Source organism: Olea europaea, chromosome 2, assembly GCF_002742605.1.
Source record: "Olea europaea var. sylvestris chromosome 2, O_europaea_v1, whole genome shotgun sequence".
Lineage (NCBI taxonomy): Eukaryota > Viridiplantae > Streptophyta > Magnoliopsida > Lamiales > Oleaceae > Olea > Olea europaea.
The window spans coordinates 26,772,809-26,799,403 of NC_036238.1; the positions used below are offsets into that span (position 1 = coordinate 26,772,809).

Below are 26,595 nucleotides of genomic sequence, written 5' to 3' on the forward strand. Positions count from 1 at the left end.
TTGACGACTACTCTAGAAAAGTTTGGACCTATCCATTGAAATCTAAATCTGAGACTTTTCAAAAATTCTGAACTTGGTTGAAGATGGTGGAAAATCAACTTGATAAGAAGTTAAAGATTCTAAGAATTGATAATGGATTAGAATTTTGCAATGCTGAGTTTGATAACTTCTATAAGTAAAAATGAATTGTAAGATACAGAACCGTTAAGCACACACCACAACAAAATAGGGTCACGGAAAGAATGAATAGAACGCTAATGAACAAAGTAAGATGTATGCTAATCAGTTCTGGATTAGCGAAAGGTTTTTGGGCGGAGGCTGTATCTACAGCTGCTTATCTTATAAATCGATCTCCATGTAGTTCTGTTGGATTTAAAACTCCACAGGAACTTTGGACGAGAAGACCCCCAAACCTTTCTCATATTAGGGTGTTTGGATGTGCGGCATATGCACATCAAGTTGAAGGAAAATTGGACCCTAGAGCTGCTAAGTGTGTGATGCTTGGGTACCCGGAAGGTGTTAAGAGGTACCGGTTGTGGGTGTTAGGCGTTCAAGGAATTAAAATCATTAATAGTAGAAATGTGGTTTTCAATGAATCCGAAATGCCATGTTTAAAGAACAAAATTGATAATTCTAAAGAGCAAATCAATGAGACTACTTCACGGAATGATGTGAAGCTAGCAAGGCTAAATCCCACTCAATATGAAAATATTGAAGAGGGTGTACAATAATCTGATGAAAAGGTTGTTGACACGGATGAAGGTGAAGTAGGTCCGAGTGAAGTCGAAACTGAAATTGAAAATCCAAATGTTCCCATTATTGAAACAAGTGCTCAAGATTATCAATTGGTGAGAGATAGGGAAAGAAGGCAAATCAAACCAAATCCAAGATATGAAATAAATAATTCGACCGACTTACCCTTATCTCGGGTGAATCTTTAGAGTATTCAGAACTTTCATCATATGGAGAGGCTATGAATAGCTCTAACTCTGAAAAATGGAAAGATGCAATGAAAGAAGAAATGAAATCTTTACTTGAAAACAACACGTGGAAATTAGGAAAGAAACTTAAAAATCAAAGAGTTGTTCAATATAAATGGATTTCAAACTAAAAGACGGGATTGTGTCATCTGATCCTTTGAGATATAAAGCGAGGCTAGTAGCCAAAGGATTTACTCAAAAAGAGGGTGTTGACTACAATGAGATCTTCTCACCGGTTGTGAAATATAAGACCATAAGGTTGATGCTTGCACTAGTTGTTCAGTTCAATTGGGAACTCGAACAATTAGATGTCAAGACGGCCTTCTTACACGGTGAATTAGATGAGGAGATCTATATGAATCAACCTCAAGGGTTTGAGGTGAAGGAGAAGGGAGATTATGTGTGCAAGTTGCAAAAGTCATTGTATGGGCTCAAACAAAGTCCAAGGCAATGGTACATTAGGTTTGACACATATGTTTTGAAGATTGGTTTCAAAAGAAGTGAATATGATCACCGTTTAAACTATAATAACACTAGGGCTGGTAGTGAAGTTTATTTACTTCTATATGTTAATGACATGCTATTGGCCAGCTTTAGTAAATCTGAAATTTTGAGACTTAAAGGGCTTCTAAAATCATAATTTGATATGAAGGACTTGGGAAATGCCAAGAAAATTTTGGGAATGGTTATCAACAGAAATAGGCAAGATAACATTTTACCTATAACACAAAGTGCTTATTCGAACAAAATTGTAATCAAGTTTGGCATGAAAGAAGCTAAAAAAGTTAATGTACCTCTTACAGCCCATATGAATTTATCATCATCTCAGTCTCCTAAAATTGAAAGTGAAATGGAAGAAATGAAAAATATCCCATATGCTAATACCATAGGATTAGTCATATTTTTCATGATTACTACTAAGTCGGATTTGGCTTTGTTATAAGTTTCTTAAGTAGATTCATGTCTAATCCGGGGAAATCTCATTGGGGGGGGGGGGGTTAAAGTGGCTTTTAAGATACATTGTCGGGACATTAGATGTTGGATTGGTGTTTGAAAGAGATCTGAACAGCTCATTTTAAAGGGGTATGTAGACTCCGATTTTGCTGATGATAAAGATCAAAGAAAGTCTACTACTACCTATTTCTTCACACTAGGTGATAATTGCATCACATGGAAGTCACAACTTCAATCAGTTGTCACATTATCCAGCACGGAGGCTGAATATGTAGCAATAACCGAATCTGTAAAAGAATGCATTTGGTTGAAAGGAATTTTGGGGGAATTGAATTTTTTGCAAGTGTCACCCGTTATTTTCACCAATAGTCAAAGTGTTTTACTTTTATGTAAAAATCCAGTTTATTATGAAAGATCTAAACACATTGAGGTGAAGTACCATTTCATACATGAAAAAATTGCTTGTGGTGATGTTATACTTGAAAAAATTCACACCGATGTGAACCCATCTGATATGGGAGTAAATTTAAGGCTTGTTTATCTTTACTACAGATTGATACGGGTTAATTTCTTTTGTAGGTACTAAGGGCGATAATGTAGGGCAAAAACATTACCGTCACATGTATTGTAGCAACTAGAGAGAGCTAGGGGTTTTTGAAAACAAGGTGAAAATTGTGAAATGTTTTCAAAACCTATTAATCACGTTTTTTACAAGTGACAAAAAATATTTTCTCCATTTGTTGGCCACATGGCAACTTTCTATTGGCAACTTACTTTTCACAAGGATGTGTGTTTGTTTGAAAAATTATGGGCCATTGATCAAAATGGAGGATTGAGATTAGCTTCAACTTTTCTCTCATTTATTGAAATGGACGGCAGGAGAGAGAAGAACAAGACTTTCACTTTCTCTTGATTTTTCTTCCAAAAAATGGCAGACTTCTTTCTTCTCTCTCTCCCCTTGGTGTTTTTTAGTTCTACCAAGTAAAAGTTTTAGATTTGATTCTAGATGATTTTCCAGCCATATTTCTGTAGTGAGGCCAATATTCTGAGCCGCCGATCTGGTGGTTATTTTACAGTTGGCTGATCGGTATTTTGTGTTTTCAGGCAACGGGTTTTTTGGTCTGTTTGGTTAGATTTTTAGGCTGTAAATTGATACTACAAGCCTGTTTGAGCTACATTATTTCAAAAAAATGTATTCTTAAATAGTGATTTGACATTATTTCAACCACACATTCTTCAATAAAATAATATTACACGCAAATAAAAAAAATTTCTTATTTTTTAACCACACATTTTTCATCAATACACTATTCAAGAATGCATTATTACCAAAATAATGTGACTCAAACACCCTCTACATTAGAGTCCAGGTCAGGGTTGATTAGGGCTAATATTGTGAGGCCATTTGTAAGGCCGATGATTTGATTTTCTTGGTGTAAATCTGAATCTTGTAAAACGAACTCGTGTTCTCTCTTGGGAGGTTCTTTGCATAGTGACGGGCTTGAGTTTTTTGCCTCTGAGTCCTCCAAATTAGGCTTGGCCGAATTGGGTGAACAATTTGTGCGTTCTTTAATTTTCTGCATGATTTTTATTACTGCTGTGGTTGAGAATTGGTGATTGAAACCGCACATTGGGTGAAAAATCCCAACAACGGTGAATTGTGGAGCTGTCGTTGTGCCTCTCTTCTTAGCTTTTTGAGTCGAGGTAGCAAATGCCTGGGTTTTATGTAACCGAGTTTGCATGCCCTGTTCAAAATATTTTTTTGTGATATTCTTCACTATATTGAATAGCATAAATTTGACCCATTTGCAGATATGCTGTTGACCCCAAATAGTGTGCCAACAAATGCCGGTCCCACCCGCGCTCGCGTGGGCAAATGTCCAACACGCTAAGACACGTGGACGGTCTAAACGAGCGGTTCAAAGGGGCGTGGGAGTAGTCCAACGACGCGGGACGGTGAAGTTCGGGATCCGGCGGGTTGTTCGTAATCCGGTTGTACAATGATTACCAACCGGTGCTCGTAGATATATGCAAAAATGTATAAACTCGATTTGTGTATTGCCAGTAAAATGGGAGAGAGTTGAGTAAAATGTAGTCTTTAGTATTGATTCTTGCATTAGTCCTTTGACGTTATACAATGGGGGTATTTATAGTGATACATATGGAATGGGGGCCCTTGGATGAAGTGGCACGTGGCCTCATCTCCTTAGTTTAAACGTCTGTTCTTAGGCATGGGATTTGACTTGCTAGCTTACGGCGCATTTATTGCTTGTCCAGGGCCTCCACGCTAGTGACAAGACTTGACCTTTATGCTTATGACAGACATTCCATCAATCATTCGAATAAGATCTGTGCAGGCGATCTCTTGGGAGAAGTGACCATGGAGCATGTTTCCTTGTGGTTGAGGCTCGCGCATCAACTCCGGGGCTTCGTCCATTCGAGGACCTCAGCTACAACCAAGAGCTTCCACGCCTCGGGCACGGAGCCTCGGTTAGAAGCAGTTCGGATGTAACCCACATCGGCAATGTGGCCACCTCGACAGGAATGCCACGTGGGTCAGGATGAGTGGCCCACTGGCCCAGGTGGATAGGATAGGTGTGACAACACGCAACAATAGTCCCCCAAGTCCAAGTATGATCATTAATGTAATGCGTGGACTTTAACGGAGTAAAAGTTGAAAGAATTTTTGAATTTTTTGAACCGGTTTAAATGCCGAATGGCATATGAGGAAGCCGAGGTGGTTGGGAAATCGAACCTGCGAGGCTTGAATGCTGAATACGTCTGAAGAAGCCGAGGTGGTTGGGAAACCGAACCTGCGAGGCTTGAATGCTGAATACGCCAGAAGAAGCCGAGGTGGTTGGGAAATCGAACCTACGAGGCTTGAATGCTGAATACGTCTGAAGAAGCCGAGGTGGTTGGGAAACCGGACCTGCGAGGCTTGAATGCTGAATGCGTCTGAAGAAGTCGAGGTGGTTGGGAAACCGAACCTGCGAGGCTAGAATGCTGAATGCGTCTGAAGAAGCCGAGGTGTTCAATGGTAATTATTGTGCTTTGGTCTCTGTGCCAATGATTTGATGTTTTGTGCTTGTTTTCGAGGAAAGGTAGCTGAACCGTTACGACTTCCAAGGTGCTGGCGCCGACGAATTAAAAATGCAATTATGAGAGCAGCTAACGTTTCTAGAAGCAGACGTACTGAAGAGGTGCGTGTGAGGTACGCATAGATAGGAGGCGTAGGATTTCAAAAACTGTTTGAATTCAACGCCTCGGATTGGATCTGAAACGGAGGGCTCGAATTGACTGAGATTTGATCTGACGGGTGGGGTTCGTCTTGGACCTTTATAAAAGGCGAGAAAATCCCACTTTCCAGAAATTTTGAACACTTTGCATTCTCAAATTCTCTCAAATTTCCCATTTTTCGGCGTCGAGGTTGTCTGCGATTAGATTCCGACCGGTCTCCATTTGTGTTGAACTCTTTTAGGTATTGTTTGCATAAAAAACCGTCGTTATTCTTTGTCCTCAAACAATGGGGTCCACTTCGGGTTGGGAACTTGTCACAGTAGCGTCTTTAGACCATGGGGTAGGTCATGGGGGGACTTCTGAGGTGGATAGGTATGCCGTGGCCGAGGAGGACGTGGATTATACCCAGGAGTGGGGGGCTTCTAGAGTGCCCTCAAACATGACGGGGAAGAGGTTGGGGGAGCTTAGGGAGAGGTACAGTGTGCCTCATAACATAGAGATGTTAGTCCCCGAACCGAACGAGCGGGCCTGCTATCCGAGGCCCAGCTGCATGGCCGTGAGTGAATACCTGTTCAAAGCAGGTATGCGTCTTCCTTTGCACCCCTTCTTTAGGGCGGTGCTTAGGAAATTTATGCTGTCGCCGACCCAGGTTCTGCTGAATGGGTGGAGCCAGCTGGTCGGCTCGTACTTCCTGTGGAAGAAAGTTTCACTTGGGGAGGACATGCCCCTTCATGTCTTCATGACCCTGTTCCAGCCCCGGGTAATTGGGAAGGAGTTAAGGGGGTGGTACTACCTCATGCCTTGGGGGGCTCATGCACCCTTTGTGGTGGGACTTTCTTCCTCTATCAAGGGGTGGAAGGAGTCCTGGTTCTGGGTGCGAGGTCAATGGCAGGCAGTGGAGGGTGACAAAGCCCTGTCATGCACAGTGCCGACCCAGTACTGCGAAGCTCGTGAGTCTCCCGACCTCTGCTTATCTTTTGAAGTCAGAATATGAATTCGTCTAACTGTTGAAGGTTCGTCTTTGCAGATAGTAGTACGAGGTTCGAGCTCAGCAGGGAGGAATTCGAGGTGATAGAGGATATTTACAAGAGGCCTCTGAAGCTTCGGCACTTTGATCACCTGATTGATAGAAGCAGATACTTCTTGGACTTTGGGCTGATGGCATCCAGAGGTATGGGGCTCCAACACTTGATGTTTAACTTGAATGTTTTTTGTGCTGATGCTAATCTGTGGTGCAAATAAATTCAAGAAGAGGGAGTACCCAGCTCCAGACATGGCCTCTATCTTGAAGGCCACTTCTACTGCAAAGGCGAGGCCCCTGAAGCCCGGGTCCAGTGGAGCAAAGGAAGTTCGAGGCAGAGTTGAGCGCCTGTCGAAGGACTGCACTCCTAGGACCTTGGAGGAGGCATCTACTCAGAGGCCAGAGAAGCCTAAGGAGCCTTGGGGCAAGGAGAAAGTCTCTGAGGAGACTAAGAAGAGGAAGCTGGTGCACATCTCCAGCTCAGCTGGCAAGTTCGGGACTTCAGTGTCCTATAGGGCAGAACAGACCGGTGAGCCAAAGCTCCTTGCTACAGCCTCTAAGGCCATCAAAATGGAGATGGTAAGAGAGGTGGAGGCTGAAGAGGCTGCAAGGAGAGCTGCGGAAGCCGCCGAAGAGGAGGCGACGAAGGAGAGGTCGGTTCGGGAGAAGGGAAAGTCTCCCAACTTCCTAGCTAGGAGGGAGGATGAGCTGGCCCCAGCCTTGGTGGAGGCCCTCCCTGAGGAAATCAGAGGTGCCACCGAGAGCTTTTACAAGTTCTGGACGGAGAGGTGGCAGCTTCATGCCTCGTCCTGTGATGCCACCGACCTTACAAGGGCACTGGTGAGCCAAAGCGCCCGGACCTTTGGCCTCGCGCTCGAATGCAGGGAGGCATTAAGTGAATTTCAGACAAGGACTCACGCCTCAGAGGGGAAGGCTACCTCCCTTGCAGAGGAGGTCAAAGTTGCTAAGGCCGAGGCCGAAGAGGCCAAAGCACAGAGGGTAGAAGAAGCGACGAAGCTCGAGTCTGCTTTGGCCCAAATCGAGGCCCTAAAGAGGGAAGTATATGAGTCACAGTGTGAGGTGGCCTCCTTGACAAAGAAGGTGGAGGTCTCCAATGAACACCAGAAAGTGACTGCTGAGGCTCTAGAGCAGGCGAATCTCGCCTTGGCCGGCGCTCGTGATGCCAATCAGTTTCTCGAAGGGCAGGCTAAGTGGTACATGAACGACGCCTCGGCTGCCAGAGAAGAGGCCCAAACTGCAGCGGAAGAGGCGGTGAAGGCATACGTCGCCAACTTCCACACCACAGAGGAGTACAAAAGCTTCAGCGCGTACTGGAGGAACTTCGCCTATGCCGAAGTGCTGGAGAGGGCGGAGGAGCTTTATCCCAACTCGGACCTGGCACAACTCAGGTCCGAATTTGTGGATGAGGTTCCTCAGACCCCAGCTGAGGAGGTGCACGGTGACAAGGCAGCTGATGCTGAAGTCCCAAGTGCTGAGGCAGAGGAAGCAACTACTGATGCCCAAGTTGTTGAACCCCCAAGCGTGGAGGCGGCTCCTCCATCCAGCCAGGCTTAGATTAGGTTTCCTTTTCAGTACTTTGTGTAATGGCCAGCAACCCTCCTTTGTAATTCCTTTTGAATATTAATACAATGCTTTTCTTCACTAATTGTTGTTCTTTATTCAAATTTTTGTGCCTCGTTAAACAAGCGGACTAGGAGTTGATTAAAGCACAAACTCAATAACTTTAACTTGGTATCTTAACATTAACCAATCAACTGTATGAGCCTCGGACTCAAGCAAATGAACACAACTTAAGGAGATGAACTTGACTGTGTGAGCCTCGGACTTAATCAAATGAACACAACTATGTGAGCCTCGGACTTAAGCAACTGAACATTACTTAAGGAGATGAACTTGACTGTGTGAGCCTCGGACTTAAGCAAATGAACACAACTGTGTGAGCCTCGGACTTAAGCAACTGAACATTACTTAAGGAGATGAACTTGACTGCGTGAGCCTCGGACTTAAGCAAATGAACACAATTGTGTGAGCCTCGGACTTAAGCAACTGAACATAACTTAAGGAGATGAACTTGACTGTGTGAGCCTCGAACTTAAGCAAATGAACATAACTTCAGGTTGCAGCTTCTCCCCTCGGCGTTCAGCAAGCAAAAGGGGGGCATGTGCTGGAGCCTCAGAGTTCAGGCGAGGTGGCCCAGTGGTGGGTCCCGAGCCTCTCCTCCGAGGTTACGACGCATCCCAGACATGGTGGATGGTGCAGCCATGTTGAGGCTTCTCCCCTTAGCGTTCAGCAAGGCCAAAAAGGAAAGCATGCGCTAGAGCCTCGGAGTTCAAGCGAGGTGGCCCGGTGGTAGGTCCCGAGCCTCTCCTCCGAGGTTACGACGCATCCCAGACATGGTGTTGAGGCTTCTCCCCTTAGCGTTCAGCAAGGCCAAAAAGGAAAGCATGCGCTAGAGCCTCGGAGTTCAAGCGAGGTGGCCCGGTGGTAGGTCCCGAGCCTCTCCTCCGAGGTTACGACGCATCCCAGACATGGTGTTGAGGCTTCTCCCCTTAGCGTTCAGCAAGGCCAAAAAGGAAAGCATGCGCTAGAGCCTCGGAGTTCAAGCGAGGTGGCCCGGTGGTAGGTCCCGAGCCTCTCCTCCGAGGTTACGACGCATCCCAGACATGGTGGATGGTGCAGCCATGTTGAGGCTTCTCCCCTTGGCGTTCAGCAAGGCCAAAAAGGGAGGCATGTGCTGAGCCTCGGAGTTCAAGCGAGGTGGCCCGGTGGTAGGTCCCGAGACTCTCCTCCGAGGTTACGACGCATCCCAGACATGGTGGATGGTGCAGCCATGTTGAGGCTTCTCCCCTTAGCGTTCAGCAAGGCCAAAAAGGGAGGCATGTGCTAGAGCCTCGGAGTTCAAGCGAGGTGGCCCAGTAGTGGGTCCCGAGCCTCTCCTCCGAGGTTACGACGCATCCCAGACATGGTGGATGGTGCGGCCATGTTGAGGCTTCTCCCCTTAGCGTTCAGCAAGGCCAAAAAGGGAGGCATGTGCTAGAGCCTCGGAGTTCAAGCGAGGTGGCCCAGTAGTGGGTCCCGAGCCTCTCCTCCGAGGTTACGACGCATCCCAGACATGGTGGATGGTGCGGCCATGTTGAGGCTTCTCCCCTTAGCGTTCAGCAAGGCCAAAAAGGGAGGCATGTGCTAGAGCCTCGGAGTTCAAGCGAGGTGGCCCAGTAGTGGGTCCCGAGCCTCTCCTCCGAGGTTACGACGCATCCCAGACATGGTGGATGGTGCGGCCATGTTGAGGCTTCTCCCCTTAGCGTTCAGCAAGGCCAAAAAGGGAGGCATGTGCTAGAGCCTCGGTAAGGCTGGGAAATATTACAACGTAGTATGACGATTTAATCAACGCATTTTATTGAGCCATAGCAATATTACAAAGGCTGGGAAAGTCATCCAGCATGATACAATTCACTGATAAAAGATTCTGAGGTGTTCAATGTTCCATGGACGGGGTTGTGCTTTGCCATCCATGTCTTCAATCCAATAGGTTCCAGGTCAGATTTCTTCTCTGATCTTGTATGGACCTTCCCAGTTTGGTCCCAGGGAGCCGGAATCGGGTTCTTTTGAAGATAGAAAGACCCTCCTGAATACGAGATCGTTGATTCGGAAAGACCTCTTCTTGACTTTGGAGTTGAAGTACCTTGTCATCTTCCTTTGGTAGGTGCCTAGCCTCAGCTGGGAGTCGTCCCTCCTCTCCTCAATGAAATCGAGGTCTAGCCTCCGGAGCTCGTCGTTGGTCACTTCACTAAAGTGCAGACGCTGTGGAGATGGAAGTCCGACCTCCACGGGGCTCATCGCCTCCGTCCCAAAAGCCATGAGGAAAGGGGTCTCCCTGGTTGGTGTTCTGGTGGTGGTTCGGATTGCCCAAAGTGCTTGGGGCAGCTCATCAACCCAAGCCCCCTTGGACACATCAAGCTTCCTTTTCAGGACGTGCTTGATTGTCTTATTTACGGCTTCCACCTGGCCATTGGCTTGTGGGTGGTGAGGTGTAGAGAAGTGCTTTTTTATGCCAAGATCTTCACACAGTTCTCTAACCTTCTTGTTATCGAATTGCCTGCCATTGTCTGAGACGATCGAGTAGGGAATTCCGAACCGACAAATGATATTCTTCCATAGGAACTTGGAGGTGTTTGCTTCTGTGATTTTTGCCAATGGTTCAGCTTCGACCCACTTCGTGAAGTAATCAATGGCCACTATTGCAAAACTTGCACCTCCTCTACCCTTTGGTAGAGGGCCTATGAGGTCCACACCCCACTTTGAGAAAGGCCAGGGGCTGGAGACCACAGTCAGATCCTGTGATGGTCGTCTTTGAACGGGAGAGAATCGTTGGCACTTGTCACATCTTCGCACAAATTCGAGTGCATCCCGTTTCAGGGTAGGCCAGTAATATCCTTGCCTCAGTATTTTTTGTGCCAGAGATAGGCCTCCAGAGTGGTTGCCGCACACTCCCTTGTGGACTTCTCTTAGTATGTATGTAGCCTCTTCTCCTCCGACACACCGTAAGAGTGGAGAGGAGAAACTTCTCTTGTAAAGAATGTCATCGATGAAGAGGAAATGGGCTGACCTCCTTCTCAGCTTGTAAGCCTCATTTTTGTCAGTGGGTAGCACCTGGTCTTTCAGATATGCTATAATTGGTTGCATCCAGGTGGAAATTCCACCGACCCACATGACATTAGGGGCTCGGTAGAAGGCAGTAGGAGATGCTCGATAGGCACTACAGCGAGTAGCTCTGAGTCCTTGCTACTAGCCAGCTTTGAGAGTGCATCCGCATGAGCATTTTCGATGCGGGGAATCTGGATTAACTCGAACTTTTCAAAGGATGGGATGAGGCTCACCACCATTTTCAGATAGGAGGCCATTGTTTTGTCTCTGGCTGAGAAACTACCATTGACTTGGCTAACAACCAGCTGGGAGTCACTATTGACGAGTAGCTTCTTTACTTGCATTTCCTTGGCCTATCTAAGGCCTGCAAGGAGTGCTTCATACTCTGCAACATTGTTGGTAGCTTTGAACCCGAACCTCACGGCCGAGGTGAGTTTGTGACCCTCGGGGCTGATGAGGACAACCCCGGCACCTGAGCCAACATCCCCAGCCGAGCCATCTACGAAGAGACTCCACATGGGGGGTTCGACGGGCTCCATGATTTCATCCACCTCAGGTAGGTTGGCGAATTCAGCAACAAAGTCTGCTAACGCTTGCCCTTTGATGGCCGCCCTTGCTTTGAACACAAGGTCAAATTCACTTAATTCCACTGCCCATTTCAACAATCTTCCCGAGGCATCAAGCTTCTGGAGTACTTGCCTCAGGGGAAAATTTGTAAGTACATGGATGGTATGAGCTTGGAAGTAAGGTCTCAATTTCCTAGAGGCCGTGATTAAGGCCAAAGCAAGCTTCTCCATATCGGGATATCGGGTCTCCGGCGATAGGAGCGCTTTACTCGTATAGTAGACGGGAAGTTGGGTGGGCCCTTCTTCTCGAATCAAAACCGAACTGATGGCGTCATTGGAGATGGCGAGATATAGTTGCAAGATGTCGTCGGGCTTCGGCTTGGAGAGGAGGGGGGCCTGCCCCAAGTGCCTTTTCAATCCTCGGAATGCCTCTTCACATTCCTCAGTCCATTGGAATTTCTTCCCGGCCTTGAGCACTTTGAAAAATGGGAAGCATTTGTCAGTGGCCTTGGAGACGAAGCGACTAAGTGCTGCCACTCGTCCAGTTAAGCTTTGCACCTCCTTTGGCTTTTGAGGGGACCTCATCTGGCACAGAGCCTCAATCTTCTCGGGATTTGCTTCAATTCCCCGCTGGTTGACCATGTACCCCAAGAACTTGCCGGAAGCCACCCAAAGGCACATTTCAAGGGGTTGAGCCTCATCCTGTACCTTCTCAGTATTTGGAAGGTGTCGTTAAGGTGCACTATGTGGTTCTCTGCTTCTAGGCTTTTTACCAGCATATCATCCACGTAGACCTCCATTGTCTTGCCAATGAGGTCGGTAAACATTTTGTTCACGAGTCTTTAATAAGTTGCTCCGGCATTCTTCAACCCGAAGGGCATCATTCTATAGCAATAGAGGCCTCGGTCCGTGATGAAAGAGGTGTGCTCCTCATCGGTCGGGTGCATGGGGATCTGGTTGTAGCCGGAGTATGCATCCATGAAGCTCAACAACTCGTGCCCAGCCGTGGAGTCCACCAATTGGTCAATTCTTGGAAGCGGGAAGCTATCTTTCGGGCAAGCTCTATTAAGGTTGGTAAAGTCGATGCATACTCTCCATATGCCATTGTGTTTCTTAACCAAGACCGGGTTGGAGACCCATTTCGGATAAGTGGTCTCCCTGATGAATCCATTTTGGATGAGCTTCTGAACTTCTTCCTTTAGGGCCTCATACCTCTCTGGATTGAGGGCTCTCCTTTTTTGTCTATGCAGGGTGAAATTAGGATCGATTTTCAAGTGGTGGAAGCTAACCTTGGGGTCTATGCCCACCATGTCCTCATGTCTCCAGGCGAAGACGTCAAGGTTCTTGCCTAGGAATTCCTTGATCTTTTCTCTCAAAACGTTGGATAAGCCGCTGCCTATCTTCAACATCTTTTATGGATCTCGGGGGTCGGCTGAGAAGCTCTCAAGTTCCTCTACAGGGGACGCTTGAGGGTCATGATCCATTATGCGGGGGTCGAGTTCATCAACTATTAACGCCTCCTGAAGAGGTGGTGCGTCAATCATATCAACATCTTCCTGGCCGACGGGAGCGTCACCTGGGACATCCGCCATGACCACATCAGCCATGATCACGTGGACGTCCCGGGGCTCTACCTTCTTAATGGAGCTCAGATAGCACTCTCGCAAACCTCTCTGGTCGCCCTTCACCGTTGCCACCCCGTTTTCGGTTGGGAATTTTATGCATAGGTGGTGGATGGAGGTGACTGCTCCCAATTCCTTTAGGGCCGGTCTACCCAAGACTCCGTGGTAAGCCGACCGGCTGTCAACTACGAGGAACTCCATAAAGTTCATCGTAGTTTGGGAAGATTCTCCCATCTCTACTGCTAGTGTTATCTTTCCACTCAGAGTGATGCTATCTCCGGTAAATTCGTACAATGGAGTAGTGGTGGGTGTCAACTGGTGGTCCAATAGCATCTTGTCAAAGGTGGACCCGAACAAGATGTTGACGGAGCTGCCGTTGTCGACTAGCATTCGTTTGAGCCCATTTCGAGCTATGCCAGCTCTCACCACCAGCGCATCGCAGTGGGGGTAATGAACTCCTTCGGCGTCTTCCTGGGTGAAGATAATGGGTGGTACTTGGTTTCTTCGAGAGCTACTATCCACAATGTAGCTTGTCAGAGGGGGGTGCTTGGCCTCCCTAGCATAATTTCTTTTGGCGTTCCGTATTTCGCCACCAACATAAGGGCCTCCAAATATGGTATCTATCTCGTGGATAGGGGCCTCATCTTGAGCTTGCCTGTTTCTTCGGTGTCTACGCCCTTCCCTAGGCCTCTCCGTGGCTTGCTCTCTTTGTCTTGGGGAGACATCCCTTTGACGAGGAGCGGCCGCCTCACGCCTATGTCAGTTGTCTTGCCTGGGCGGGGGCCTGTTGGCCTGGGGCGAGTTATGTCTTTCCCTGGCGGGTTCCTGCCGCGAGCGGTGTGCATAGTCTCTGCAATCCGCAGTGTCGTGCCCGTAGGACCTATGGTGCAAACAGTATCCAGGGAGGTTCGGATTGGACCTATTTCTAGGTGCAAAACCCCGACCTCGACCTTGACCTAGGCCTCCCCCTCTACGGGGTCCCTGCTGGGCCTGTATCTGATGTGGGTCAGTGGTTGGGTTGACATCCTCATACGCCAAGGTTGGTACCGCATTCAGAGTTGTGGTGGCCAGGGCTTGGCCGGAGTTCTCATTTCCAGATCGGTTCATCTGGTAGTCCATAAGGTGGGAGGTCGGCCCCCTACCTCGCTGTCTCTGTGGAGGTGGGAGGCCCCTGCTTGCCCTGATGCTCAATCAATTCTTCATTGATTATCTCTCTTCTCATCATCTCTAGTAGGGCGTCATAGGTGGTTGGGTCTTGATTCTGCACATCCCTCCAGAATAGGGTGTTCATGTTCAATCCTCCTCTCAATGCAGATAGTGCTTCCCTGTCGGTGACTTGTACACAGTAGGTCATCTCGTCGGTGAAGCGGTATAAGAAGCTTTTCAAGGACTCGCCATGCGCCTGTCTCATGTCTTGAAGACGCTGAATGGGGGCCTCTCCTTCCTTGCTCACTGCAAACCTCTTCAAGAAGGTAGTTTTGAACTCGGGCCAGTTTCGGATGCTCCCAGATGGTAGCCTACTATACCAGATTTCAGCTGCTCCACTGAGGGTTAAATGGAATGCTCTGCACTTCACAGCTGGGGTGGCGCCCCTCAGGCTCATGTGAGTTTTGTAAGCGTTGAGGTGCTTTTCTGGGTCACCTCTCCCGTCATACTTTGGTATTTTCGGCATGACATAGTGGCTCGGGACCTGGGCATCTCTTAGTTCTCTTGAGAATGGCAGGTTCTCATCATCATCGTCTAAGTTACAGGACCTCTGCTGCTCATCAGAATCGTAATCTTCAGCCTCGTACCTAGGTTGTTGGTGAGAGGGTCCTGGCCGATTCCTAGCTTCTTCCTCCCTCCTTTGCAGCCTACTTCTAGGCGAGACAGCGCGTGGGGCATTTTCATGCCTTCTCTCCGGCTGTTGGGGCATCGGAGGTGGAGGCTGTGGCCTCATCCGAGGCTGCTGAGCCTGCTACTGACTGGGCCTTGGTTCGGCAGGGCTGATTTTGTCAAAAACACTTCCTGCTCTCCTCTATCTTGGGTCTTCCTCATACGGAGGTGGAAAGTTATCATGGCTCATTTGGACCTTGGAGGGTCGGCCAGATGCATAATTGGAGGAAATGTCAACTCCCACTTCCCTTTCGAATGGACTTTCACCTCGGCCATAGTCTGGCGAGGCAGCCCTATGACTTTGGACCTCGTCCTCTTGCTGATAGTGCCCATGGAGGGCATATGGAGGAATGGGGAAACCTCCTTGGCCTTGCATCTGGGCCATGAGCTCCCTCATGGCCAAGTTTTAGTTGGCTATATCCCTCATGTTAGCTGCCATAGTAGCCATTTCTCTTGATAGTCGTGCCGTCGCACGCATCCCACCTCTCCTTTGGTGGTGGTGGAGCCTCTGCCGAGCTGCTGGGGCAGCAGGCTGGGGAGGCACATTTGTATTTTCTCTTACCCTCCTTGGGGGAGTATCTTCGTTAGAACTCATTTTTCCTTTATTCAACTTAGATTTCTCCAAGTGGTAGGAGTTCCTCCTGTTCTCTTTCAAGAACAAATCCTTTTTCAAGGGGGTTGCCCAAATGTTTTTTCAGCAAGCTTTTACCACAAGGTTGCTTGTGGTTATGGTATGGTTTCCCACAGACGGCGCCAATCTGTTGACCCCAAAAAGTGCGCCAACAGATGCCGGTCCTACCCGCGCTTGCGTGGGTGAATGTCCAACACGCTAAGACACGTGGACGGTCTAAACAAGCGGTTCAAAGGGGCGTGTGCGTAGCCCAACAACGCGAGACGGTGACGTTCGGGATCCGACGGGTTGTTCGTAATCCGGTTGTACAATGATTACCAACCGGTGCTCGTAGATATATCCAAAAATGTATAAACTCGATTTGTATATTGCCAGTAAAATGGGAGAGAGTTGAGTAAAATGTAGTCTTTAGTATTGATTCTTGCATTAGTCCTTTGACGTTATACAATGGGGGTATTTATAGTGATACATATGGAATGGGGGCCTTTGGATGAAGTGGCACGTGGCCTCATCTCCTTAGTTTAAACGTCTGTTCTTAGGCATGGGATTTGACTTGCTAGCTTACGGCGCATTTATTGCTTGTCCAGGGCCTCCACGCTAGTGACAAGACTTGACCTTTATGCTTATGACAGACATTCCATCAATCATTCGAATAAGATCTGTGCAGGCGATCTCTTGGGAGAAGTGACCATGGAGGATGTTTCCTTGTGGTTGAGGCTCGCGCATCAACTCCGGGGCTTCGTCCATTCGAGGACCTCAGCTACAGCCAAGAGCTTCCACGCCTCGGGCACGGAGCCTCGGTTAGAAGCAGTTCGATGTAACCCACCTCGACAATGTGGCCACCTCGGCAGGAATGCCACGTGGGTCAGGATAAGTGGCCCACTGGCCCAGGTGGATAGGACAGGTGTGACAACACGCAACATATGCAATGAATGCTATAGTCATAGAGGCAAAGTTGGTGACAATATGTTTTAATGTCAGAGCTGCTATCGGCAGTATTGTAGTGAATGTCTTAATCCTCCCGAGGTATCTCCTCTTTATTTTCTTTACAGATTTAGGGACTCTGGAAATTGTGATTGTTGAGGGAAACTTATCTTGAGAAATTATTAAATTTGCATCACCTTTCAATTGAAGCATGCTCCAAAAGGGAAAAGGCTTTGCTCGGGTTGTATCACACTGGAGGGCGAGACCCTCTCTGTAGGATATGAGTTGACACGAGCGAGAAAGCATTCAAATGCACTTTTGGAAGGAAGTCCCCAAAAAAAAATGCAGCCATGACAGTAAGGATGCATCTTTTCCTGGAAAACTTACTTTGGAAGAATTGTACTTAGCACGTCAAGATAAATGCATTAGCTTATGCAACAATTCAGCTGAAAAACGGAAGTTTACCTCAACACTAATTACATTTCATCGAAGATCCAAGCAGAACAAGGGTAGGACAAATCTACAAGCTGGGGAGAATTCTTCATTGGCAGCAGAAGGATATAACCTTGAATCTGCTGTCTCCACCTGTACATTTGAAACAGTGCCTGCTAAAAGCTGCTCAAATGATAACGTGGAGGATCTAAAGAATGAGAAGGATATACAACTGAGGGATCCCTTTGTTAGGAATGAAAAAGAAGTATGTTAATCTTTTCTGAAGCAGCCTTTTGGATATCAGTTCTTCCTGCGGATAGTGCGAAGAAGCTAAAATAACTAATTTTTGAAAGAATGTTTCATTCCCAGGAATGCCACCATAAGATAAAAATGTTACTACAACTAAGATTGATTTTTAGAATCACTTTTTTAAAGAATTAATTTTTGCATATACTTGCAGTGCTAATAACTTAGATATCAGTGCTAGCTTACTTATTGTAATAGAAGAAGAGAATTCTTGTTGAAGATAAATGAAAAAGGAAGAGAAATTATGAAAATGAGAGCTGGCTTAGTTATTAGATTTGCATGGGAAAAAATTTCAGTTTTGCTTCCTAAAATTACAACCAGTAATCCTCTATCCAAAGTTAATACCGACCTTGCATATTTCTTATGGCAGTCTTGGGGACAAACATACCTATATTGTAATTACTTTTTCACTGACTTAAATAGATACATTTACATTTTTAATGAGGCGACGCCGTGCCGGCACTACATTTTGAGTGTGGGCTTTCTTCAATTTTCAAGCTTGGATATTGCTGACGAAGGCGTGAAGGATTTTCATTTTGCATTCGAAGGTCAATTTAACAAAGGCGTGAAGGATTTTCATTTTTGCATTCCAAGGTCAATTTATTGCCTGATACCTTGAAACCTCAACAAAATTGATTAAATGGGAAAAATGCATCTGTTTACTCCAGAAAGTTGTGGAAGAGTAGATGGAGTTTCTGATTTTTGTCTAACAGAATATAAATTTGTTCTCGTGTTTTATTATGTATAAGATTTTCGCCGTAACATTGAATACCGGCATATTAAGTATCTGTTGTAAATGAAATAACGGAATTCGTTGTGAACTGCTAATCAATTTGCTGATTCTATTACAGGTTTATAGTCAACAAACTGATTATAATTCCAAGTTTCCTGCATCTGCACCAAGGACTGAGATGTAACCTTCTTTCATGTCTGTATAGTAAATTAATAACTGTTGGTTATATAATTTGATTCATGAATATTTTAACAGTGGCATACAAGTGGACGAGCAGTTGAAATCTCTTCAAAAATCAGCCAATGATACATCAACTACTGTTGCTCGACTTTGTCCTCATTTTCTCAAGGAGACTTCCTTCATTGTTACGTTGCCATGGATTTTCAAGAAAATCATCCAGTATATCCATCGAGAAACTTATCAGATATTGCCACTACAGATTTGGTGCATAATAACATTGATAAAAAAAAAATGTCTAATGAAGATTTGAACACCATGGAATTGCCTGGTGAAATGTCAGGGAATAAATGTTCACGAGCATCTCAGGACCTAGCTGTTGCTGTACCTGGTAAGGATTCTATGTACATCTGTCCCTAGTTTCTGTGGTTTTAAATATATTTTCAATTTCACCCACTTCTCTTTGTGAGGCGTTTGCATTTATTAATGTTTATGTGATAGTACAGCTCGTGATATTGACTGCAACATAGCACTGGACTCTGGTTCTGATGAACCATATTTTCCTATGGTGTCTTCTCCAAGTAAAAATTTGGATTCTCTCAATGCGAAAATTAAGGTGAATTTGTCGACCCGTGAGGCAGGGATGCGAGAAAGTGGTGGTTCTCAGGTGAAAGCAGTAGACAAAAGCAATGATGGTGTAAATCATCGTCCACAGTACAGGGACATTGCATCAAAAAATAATTATCTTCAGGTAACTTGCACAATTGGAACTTTTCAGTTGGTTTCATTACATTTATTACTGATAATTGGGTGCTTTTTTAGTGATAATTAGTGTTTATATATTTGTTAGTTAAATATTTTATTTAAAACTTGAAGTATTGATCCACAACCTATAGTTTTGGGCAGCATCTTAATCTTATAGTTTTATAGCATTGTTTGTCCCCACCCCCCCACGCCCCCTATTAAGGGTACCATCAATTTGGCTGTTAAAATGTCAATTTTTTTTACCGAAAAGACAGTTGTGCCTTTAGGGCATCTCCAATGGATGCACCATTGCACCAAATTGCACCAAAATTTGGTGCAAACTTCCTCCAACCATTGCACCAAATTTTGGTGCAAAATGGTGTAACACTATTCATTACACCATTTTTATGTCCATTTTGCTTTTATTTTTCATTTTTCAAAGATAATGATTAAGAGAATTTGTGTCATTTTCGTTCTATAATGATGAAGATGATGATAATAATAATAATTACTTAATTAATTACACTATTAATTATATTATTAAGGTTTATTATTTTTAATAATATAATCAATGATAATTAACGTAATTGTTAATTTAACGTAAAGCTTAATTCATAAAGTTTACATTTAAAGTTTAATTTAATGTAAAGTTTATATTATTGAAGTTTATTATTTTTGTAAATTTAACGTAATTGTTTATCATAAATTAATAATATAATCAATTATTTTTGTCAATTTAACATAATATGTAAGACATGTGAATAATTTAGTAATCAATATATTTGTTAATTTAACGAAGTTATGATTTAGTAATTTATATAGTTATAAAATAAATAAATAAATAATTTTTTAAAATAAATACATTGTCAAAAATCGAAAAAATGAATAAAATAATAAAATACTGTTCATTTGGTGTAAATTTTGGTGTAATGGTTGGAGAAAAATTTTGGTTTGGTGCAAGATTTAGTGCAAAATTTGGTATATCGTTGGAGATGCCTTAGTTTACATAATAAATAGAAAAGAAAAATGGTCTGGTCGTTTTTTGTATAAAATATTGACTTCTAAACTGTCAAAGGGAAGAAATCAGTCGACCAATGACACTGCCAAAACAGTAAGTTGGGGGACTATTATGCAATTTTCCCTACATTGAATAAGGAATCTGTTGCAGTTATTCCCTGAGAATAGAAGCCATGACTTGTTACCATCAGCAAAAACACAGCAGGAGGAGATTTCTTTTGTGGAATCGGAAGAAAGCTGGAGCCAGCTCAAACCCGCTAGTACAAGATCTTCACTCTTTCTTGGTTTATCCCTGTCAGATCCTTACAATTCCATGTCGTATCAGTGGCCTAATTTTAACATCCAATCTGAAGAAATCTATCATGATTTAGGACCGCAACCCTGTTCAGATCAGACATCGTCACTTTTAAGACACAAGATGATGCTCGATAACATTTCAAGGAGAGCAAGAGTAGCGAAGGGTAACGGAGTCGGTTTTCCAGATAGGTTTGAATCTCCAACCACCTGGTCAGAGGAGGAGCTGGATTGTTTGTGGATTGGAGTGAGGAGACATGGAAGAGGTAATTGGGACACCATGTTGAAGGATCCGAGACTGCATTTCTTTCCCTGGAGGACACCAAGGGACTTGGCTGAGAGGTGGGACGAGGATCAATCCAAACTTATGTACAGCATGCTCATCTCCCAACCGAAATATGCCAGCACCCCAGATATATCGTCATGCCATATGAAGAACTTTTCATATCCTAAGATAAAACGTCCTTTAGATGATGTCCAACTTTCACTTGGAGACGTATGCCCCCGGTACGAGGATAGTGTTAAGAAAATATCACCAATGGATTTCATCAATATTCAACATAATGGGCTACTTCAGAAACCAGTTACGGAGTTCAGGACCTTTCCATCCTATAATTATGTAGTACCTGGTTCTGAATCTTAAACCATCTGATAATAACGAAGATGACTTAATCGTCATCCACAGTGATGCTGCTTCTGAAGAGACGGTGTCTGATGATCATAGTGTTAGGCTTTAGCTGCAGGCAAAACTTATTGTAGATCTTTATGAGTTTTGGAGCTGTAGAAGTGTTGAATCTTCTTTATAGTTATGCTTATGCAACTGTTCTTGCTGTGATGATTTCAATTCCTACTGTTAATCTAATTTTTTGAGAGCATGTTTAGCTAAGCTAAATTTTACCCAAACTTATATTGAAGTAAATTTTATTTCTTAACATATTTGCATATTTTACTTTTTTTTTCTTTATAAAATTGTTACTTATTTTGACGGCGAGACATTTTCTCTCAAGGTAATTTTTTAAGGGTAAAAACAGTCAAATGTCTAAAATACCCTTTACTCTTGATCTACTTCCAGCTTCGTTTAAATACGTAAAGTTCACACTTTATGCATGATTAATTTTTTGAGTATTCTTACATATAATTAGAATTTTGATATTAAAACTTTCAATTATTAAATTTGTAAATTTTATTTTCTAAAACAACTGAACTTCTACAAAATACTTCAAGCATGATAGATTTTTCTCGATAAAAATTAATTTGAGATACATTCACAACTTGAAACTGAACGATTTATAAATGAACAACTTGATAGAACTAATCATTTATAAAAATGTTATTACATAAATCTTTTGAGATGTAATAAATTGTCGAAAAAGTATTTTTATATTAACTTAGAACTATAAAATTATTAATAAAAGATATTTTACCTTAAAATCTTGTAAATAAATGTTCAATAAATAATTAACTTCGTTTAAATAATAATTTTTTTATGTTCCAACTCGAGTTTGTGAATTAGCACGGATCACATTGCAAGGTTAAATACTCCTAGGTGACCGATAGCGAAGTAGCATTGTGAGGGAAGGGTGAAAAGAATCCCCATCGGAGAGTGAAATAGAATATGAAATTGTAAGCTCCCAAGCAGATACATATTGATCGTTTTGGACTAAAAAAAAAAAAAAAAAAACTTTTGGATGGAATATTTACATTATGTAGAATATCTTCACTCTCAATAGTTACATACAAGTCAATATGCAAGATTTGAAAATCACAATCAATACCGCAATGCAGGTCCAGGATAATCATTTATTCCATAACTCTGGGGCTATTTACAACTAGCCAATTAAGATTTCTCAGATGTATATGCAAAAAATAATTTTTTTTTTCAAATTCATTTTCAATCACATTTTATAAGATCCACAATTTTTATCAAATTTCCAACCGCACATTTCATCAATATTTATCAAAATCTACTAAAATTTTGATTTTTAGCAAATTAAATAGGGCTTAAAAAGAATATAGATATTTTAGACTTTTCACAAAAATTAGAGAATACGTTACTGAATAATTATATTCACACTACAATTTTTATATTTGGTACCATATTTTAATTGCATTTATGGTTTTTAATCTTTGCTCGTTATAACACTTATGTTTCTGACAGTTTTTAATGTCTTTCTTATCCTCAAATTTTTCATTAGATAACACATTTTATATTCGAATATCCTGGTATAATCAATCTAATGATGTTGATTAACCAAATAGGTTGGTTTTGTTCTGCCTTGGATAAATCAGTATGCTATAGTACATCGTACTTCACTACAGTACAGGATTGTATGCACAGCAAAAAAGCCCAAATATTGGTTTATGAGAAAGTATCCTTGTAACCATTTTATCTCCAAAAGTCCGTTGAATTGATATAAAATAACTTATTTTTCATCATAGTTGTTAAAAATAAATAAATAAATAAACAGTACGAAATTTTTTTCCTCATTTCAACGCATAAAAACAAAATATTTTGATATAAATCATCATCAATAACAAGATGTACTAATTAATGAAATGTTGAAAATAAGAATTCAATGGAAAAAAGTTAATAAAAAATTGCTACAATGAGTAAAGATTAAAAAGTTCAACTGTAATTAAAATATAGTATATCAAATAAAAATGGTGATTGCAATATAACCACCCTAAGTTACTCCCATCCTACTCCAACTTTCAAGCTTGCATATATATGATATGTACCATGCACAATTCTTCACTTTCTTGGTCTCTCTCTTCATTCCCATCTTTTTATGCTACAATCACACTAGTGCTCTTGAAGATAAATTCAAATACTCCTATACTTCAGTTGCTTTTCGATAAATTCAAAAAATGTTTCTGAATTATAATTTGCAAAAATTTTATTCTGATTTAACGAATGCATAAATATTCATATCTTTCTTCGCCTTCCTCTCTAAACTAATAGAATTATACAACCGTGGATTCAATTACACTGTCGTATTGTATTTGTTGCTCTGGAAGGTATATTCAAATACTTATATACTTGAGTTGTTTTATCGTAAATTTGAACAATTTGATCGAGTATATCCAAGCTACCATTTGCCCTAATGAATGCACAATTATTCATCTCTTGCCTCTCTCTCTCTCTCTTTAAACTAGGAGAATTTTCCAACCTTGGATTCAAATGCACCACTGTATTGTATTTATTGACCTTCATTCCCATCTTTTTACGCTACATGCTCACGTACATTCTCTTGAAGGTAAACTCCTATAATCCTATTCTTGAGTTGTTTTACTGAAAATTCGAAAAATTTGATCGCGTGTTTCCCAGCTATCATTTGACCTAATTTTCATGTTTTATTCTAATTCAATGAATGCATAATTATTCATCTCTTTCTGTTGGGATCCTTGGAATTCAATCAAACAATAATCATCAATCAATAAAGGATTTCAAGGCAAAATCAAGAATATAAAATGGAAAGTTACAACCCAATATTTCAGCCGAAAATGGACAGCCCCTTCTCCTCTTCCTTATGGCTGATTTATAGGCTCAAGAACAGTTCCATGTCATGCAAATCACCTTCCACAGAGAGAGAGAGAAACTGGCAAAGAACGTCAACCTTCTACCGAGCAGCCACCGCAAAATGGAGAGAGTGGTCGATTTAAGAAGAGAGAAAAAAACCTGTCTGCCAAAAAACGTGGGAGGGGGGGAGCCTTTTTGTGTCAACCATCAAATCAAAACATCTCCCCCAAGACAAGGCAACAAAAAATATCTCATAGATTAAATCCCGACCGTCGATCACATCCAATGGTTCATAATAAAACTAGACAAACACAATCCATGTGAATTACACAAATGACACTTAAGTCTAATGGAGTTAAGAGAACCATATTCTCACATTCTTCACCTTGGTTCTCATAACACTCTCTTGGTTGCGAATTTGCACATGGAAGAATTGTTCATCATCATCGCCCACTACCTGCAAGAAAAATTAACCAGTGTCAATATGTAATAAAGATAAGCACAATTTAAATTTACCTGCAGGTAAAATTTTTGTTCCCACATCAGAGGGATTCCTTTCAGTGTGAATTTTAACAAGATTAACTTCACCTTGAGACAGTTTCTCACGAATAAAATGATACTTCACCTCAATATGTTTAGTTCTTTCATGATAAACAGGATTCCTACAAAGCGATAAAGCACTTTGACTATCAGTGAACATAACAGGTGTATCATGCATGAAGTTCAATTCCTTTAAAATTCCTTTTAATCAGGTACATTCCTTAATCACCTCGATTATGACAACATACTCTGCCTCAGTACTTGACAAAGTAACTAAAGGCTGCAGCTGTGAGTTCCATGTTATACAATTATCACAAAGTGTAAAAAAGTAAGCTGTGGTAGACTTTCTGCTATCCTTGTCATCAGCAAATGCAGAATCTACATACCCCTTTAGAGTAAGTTTTTCAGATCTTTTTTCATACACTAGACCCAGATTTAATGTACCAACAATGTACCTTAACAACCATTTCAAACCTGCCTAATGGGGCTTTCTAGGGTTGGACATAAATCTGCTCAAAAAACTTATAGCATAGGCTAAGTCAGGCCTGGTTGTTATCATAGATAACATAACGGAACCTATAGCATTAGAGTAGGGTATGTTCCTCATTTCTCTAAATTCCTCCTCAGTTTTAGGAAAATGTGCACTAGAAAGATTCATGTGAGCTGCTAAGGGAAATTTTACAGATTTTGATCCATTCATACCAAATTTAGTTATGACTTTGTTTAGATAGGCTTCTTGGGAAATGACTAGTCTATTTTCAGTCCTATCTCTCTTTATAACCATCCCCAAAATCTTCTTAGCACTCCCCAAATTTTTCATATCGAATTCTGATTTTAAAATGTTCTTCATCTTAGTGATTTCAGTCTTACATGAACTTGCTAGAAGCATGTCATCTACATACAGCAACAAGTAGACCTCACAACCCTCCTTACTATCATTATAGTACAGGCATGCATCATATTCACTTCTTTTAAAACCTATCTTTAGTACATAGGTATCGAACCTTATGTACCACTGTCTAGGGCTTTGTTTAAGCCCTTACAGAGATCTTTCTAATTTGCACACACAGTTTATTTTACCTTTCACCTCAAAACCTTGAGGCTGACTCATGTAAATATCATTTTCCAATTCCTCATGTAGGAAAGCAGTCTTGACATCTAGTTGTTCCAGTTCCAAGTTGAACTGAACAACCAATGCAAAAACTAGCATGATTGTTTTGTACTTTATCACAGGAGAGAATATCTCATTGTAATCAACCCCCTCCTTTTGAGTAAACCATTTCGCCACTAATCTGGCCTTATACCTAGGGGGATCACTAAGATTATTTTCTTCTTTCAATTTGTAAATCCACTTACATTGAACTATCCTATGATCCTTAGGTTTGTTAACTAACTTCCAAGTTTTATTCTCCATTAAAGATTCCACTTCTTCCTGCATGGCTTTTAGCCAATTTTTAGAATATTTTCCATTAACAGCTTCTTCATAACTAGCAGGCTCTATCTGTTCAAGGGCTTCACCTGAAACCAAGGCAAAATCAGTCAAGTTTAGGGATTCATATCTAGGATTTGGCCTGATCTGCCTCCTCCCCCAATCCCTAGTAAGCTGATAATCTTGATTAGGTGGCTGATCATTAAAATGTTCAATTTCAACTGGTTCAATGTTATCTTGAAGTTCAATCACCTCTTCAAGTTCAGGTTCAATTTCAATTTCATTTTCATTTTCATGATATATAAGGTCTTCGTCATTCCTTGGTGTAGATGAATTTAGCCTAGTCAGCTTCACCTCAGTCTGAATACTCTTCTCAGTTTCAGATTTGTTAGTTTCTTCGATTTCTGTTTTAGACATGGCATCTCAGATTCATTAAAGACTACATTCCTACTGTTAATAATCTTAATGCCTTGGACCCCTAAAACCCATAACCTATAGCCCTTCACACCCTCGGGATACCCTAACATCACACACTTGACAACCCTCGGCTCAAGTTTTCCTTCAGATTGGTGTGCATATGCAGCACATCCAAACACCCTCAAGTGTTCTAGATTTGGAGGCTCTCCCGTCCACAACTCCTGTGGGGTCTTAAACCCTATACTGCTGGACGGAAACCTATTAATCAGATAAGCTGCAGTACTTGCAGCTTCAACCCAAAAACCTTTTGCAAGGCTAGAGCTAATCAATATACACCTAACTTTGTTCATTATGGTCCTGTTCATTCTTTCAGCGACCCCATTTTGTTCAGGTGTGTATTTAACAGTTTTGTGTCTTGTTATACTTTTCTGCTTACAGAAGTTGTCAAATTCGTTATTACAAAATTCAAGTCTATTATCAGTTCTTAATATTTTAAGTTTCTTGTCTAACT

General features: G+C 42.5%; 2 protein-coding genes across 4 annotated transcripts; both read left to right on the plus strand.

The window, feature by feature from the left end:
- The first annotated feature begins 6,375 nt into the window (after window positions 1-6,375).
- LOC111374652 lies at window positions 6,376-7,767 on the plus strand. The gene has a single exon (XM_022997367.1). The coding sequence runs from the start codon at window positions 6,376-6,378 to the stop codon at window positions 7,765-7,767; it is 1,392 nt and encodes a 463-aa protein (XP_022853135.1).
- Window positions 7,768-16,478: 8,711 nt separating this feature from the next.
- On the plus strand, window positions 16,479-21,022 carry LOC111368821. Of its 3 annotated transcripts, none has more exons than XM_022990297.1 (4): window positions 16,479-17,172; window positions 18,065-18,514; window positions 18,630-18,874; window positions 20,036-21,022. In XM_022990297.1, the coding sequence occupies exons 2-4, from the start codon at window positions 18,322-18,324 to the stop codon at window positions 20,819-20,821; spliced, it is 1,224 nt and encodes a 407-aa protein (XP_022846065.1). In that variant the 5' UTR covers window positions 16,479-17,172; window positions 18,065-18,321; the 3' UTR covers window positions 20,822-21,022. The 3 variants fall into 3 exon arrangements, with proteins under 3 accessions (XP_022846065.1, XP_022846072.1, XP_022846056.1); XM_022990304.1 differs by having other exon boundaries at window positions 16,479-16,577; window positions 16,699-18,514; XM_022990288.1 differs by having other exon boundaries at window positions 16,479-18,514.
- Window positions 21,023-26,595: the final 5,573 nt, after the last annotated feature.

Bases quoted from the DNA above. Each gene is read 5' to 3' on its own strand.
- LOC111374652 (XM_022997367.1), top strand. From the start codon at position 6,376: ATGTTTTTTGTGCTGATGCTAATCTGTGGTGCAAATAAATTCAAGAAG.
- LOC111368821 (XM_022990288.1), top strand. From the start codon at position 18,322: ATGGATTTTCAAGAAAATCATCCAGTATATCCATCGAGAAACTTATCA. The intron at 18,515-18,629 runs GTAAGGATTCTA...GTGATAGTACAG, and splicing joins CCTAGCTGTTGCTGTACCTG to CTCGTGATATTGACTGCAAC. The intron at 18,875-20,035 runs GTAACTTGCACA...AATCTGTTGCAG, and splicing joins CAAAAAATAATTATCTTCAG to TTATTCCCTGAGAATAGAAG.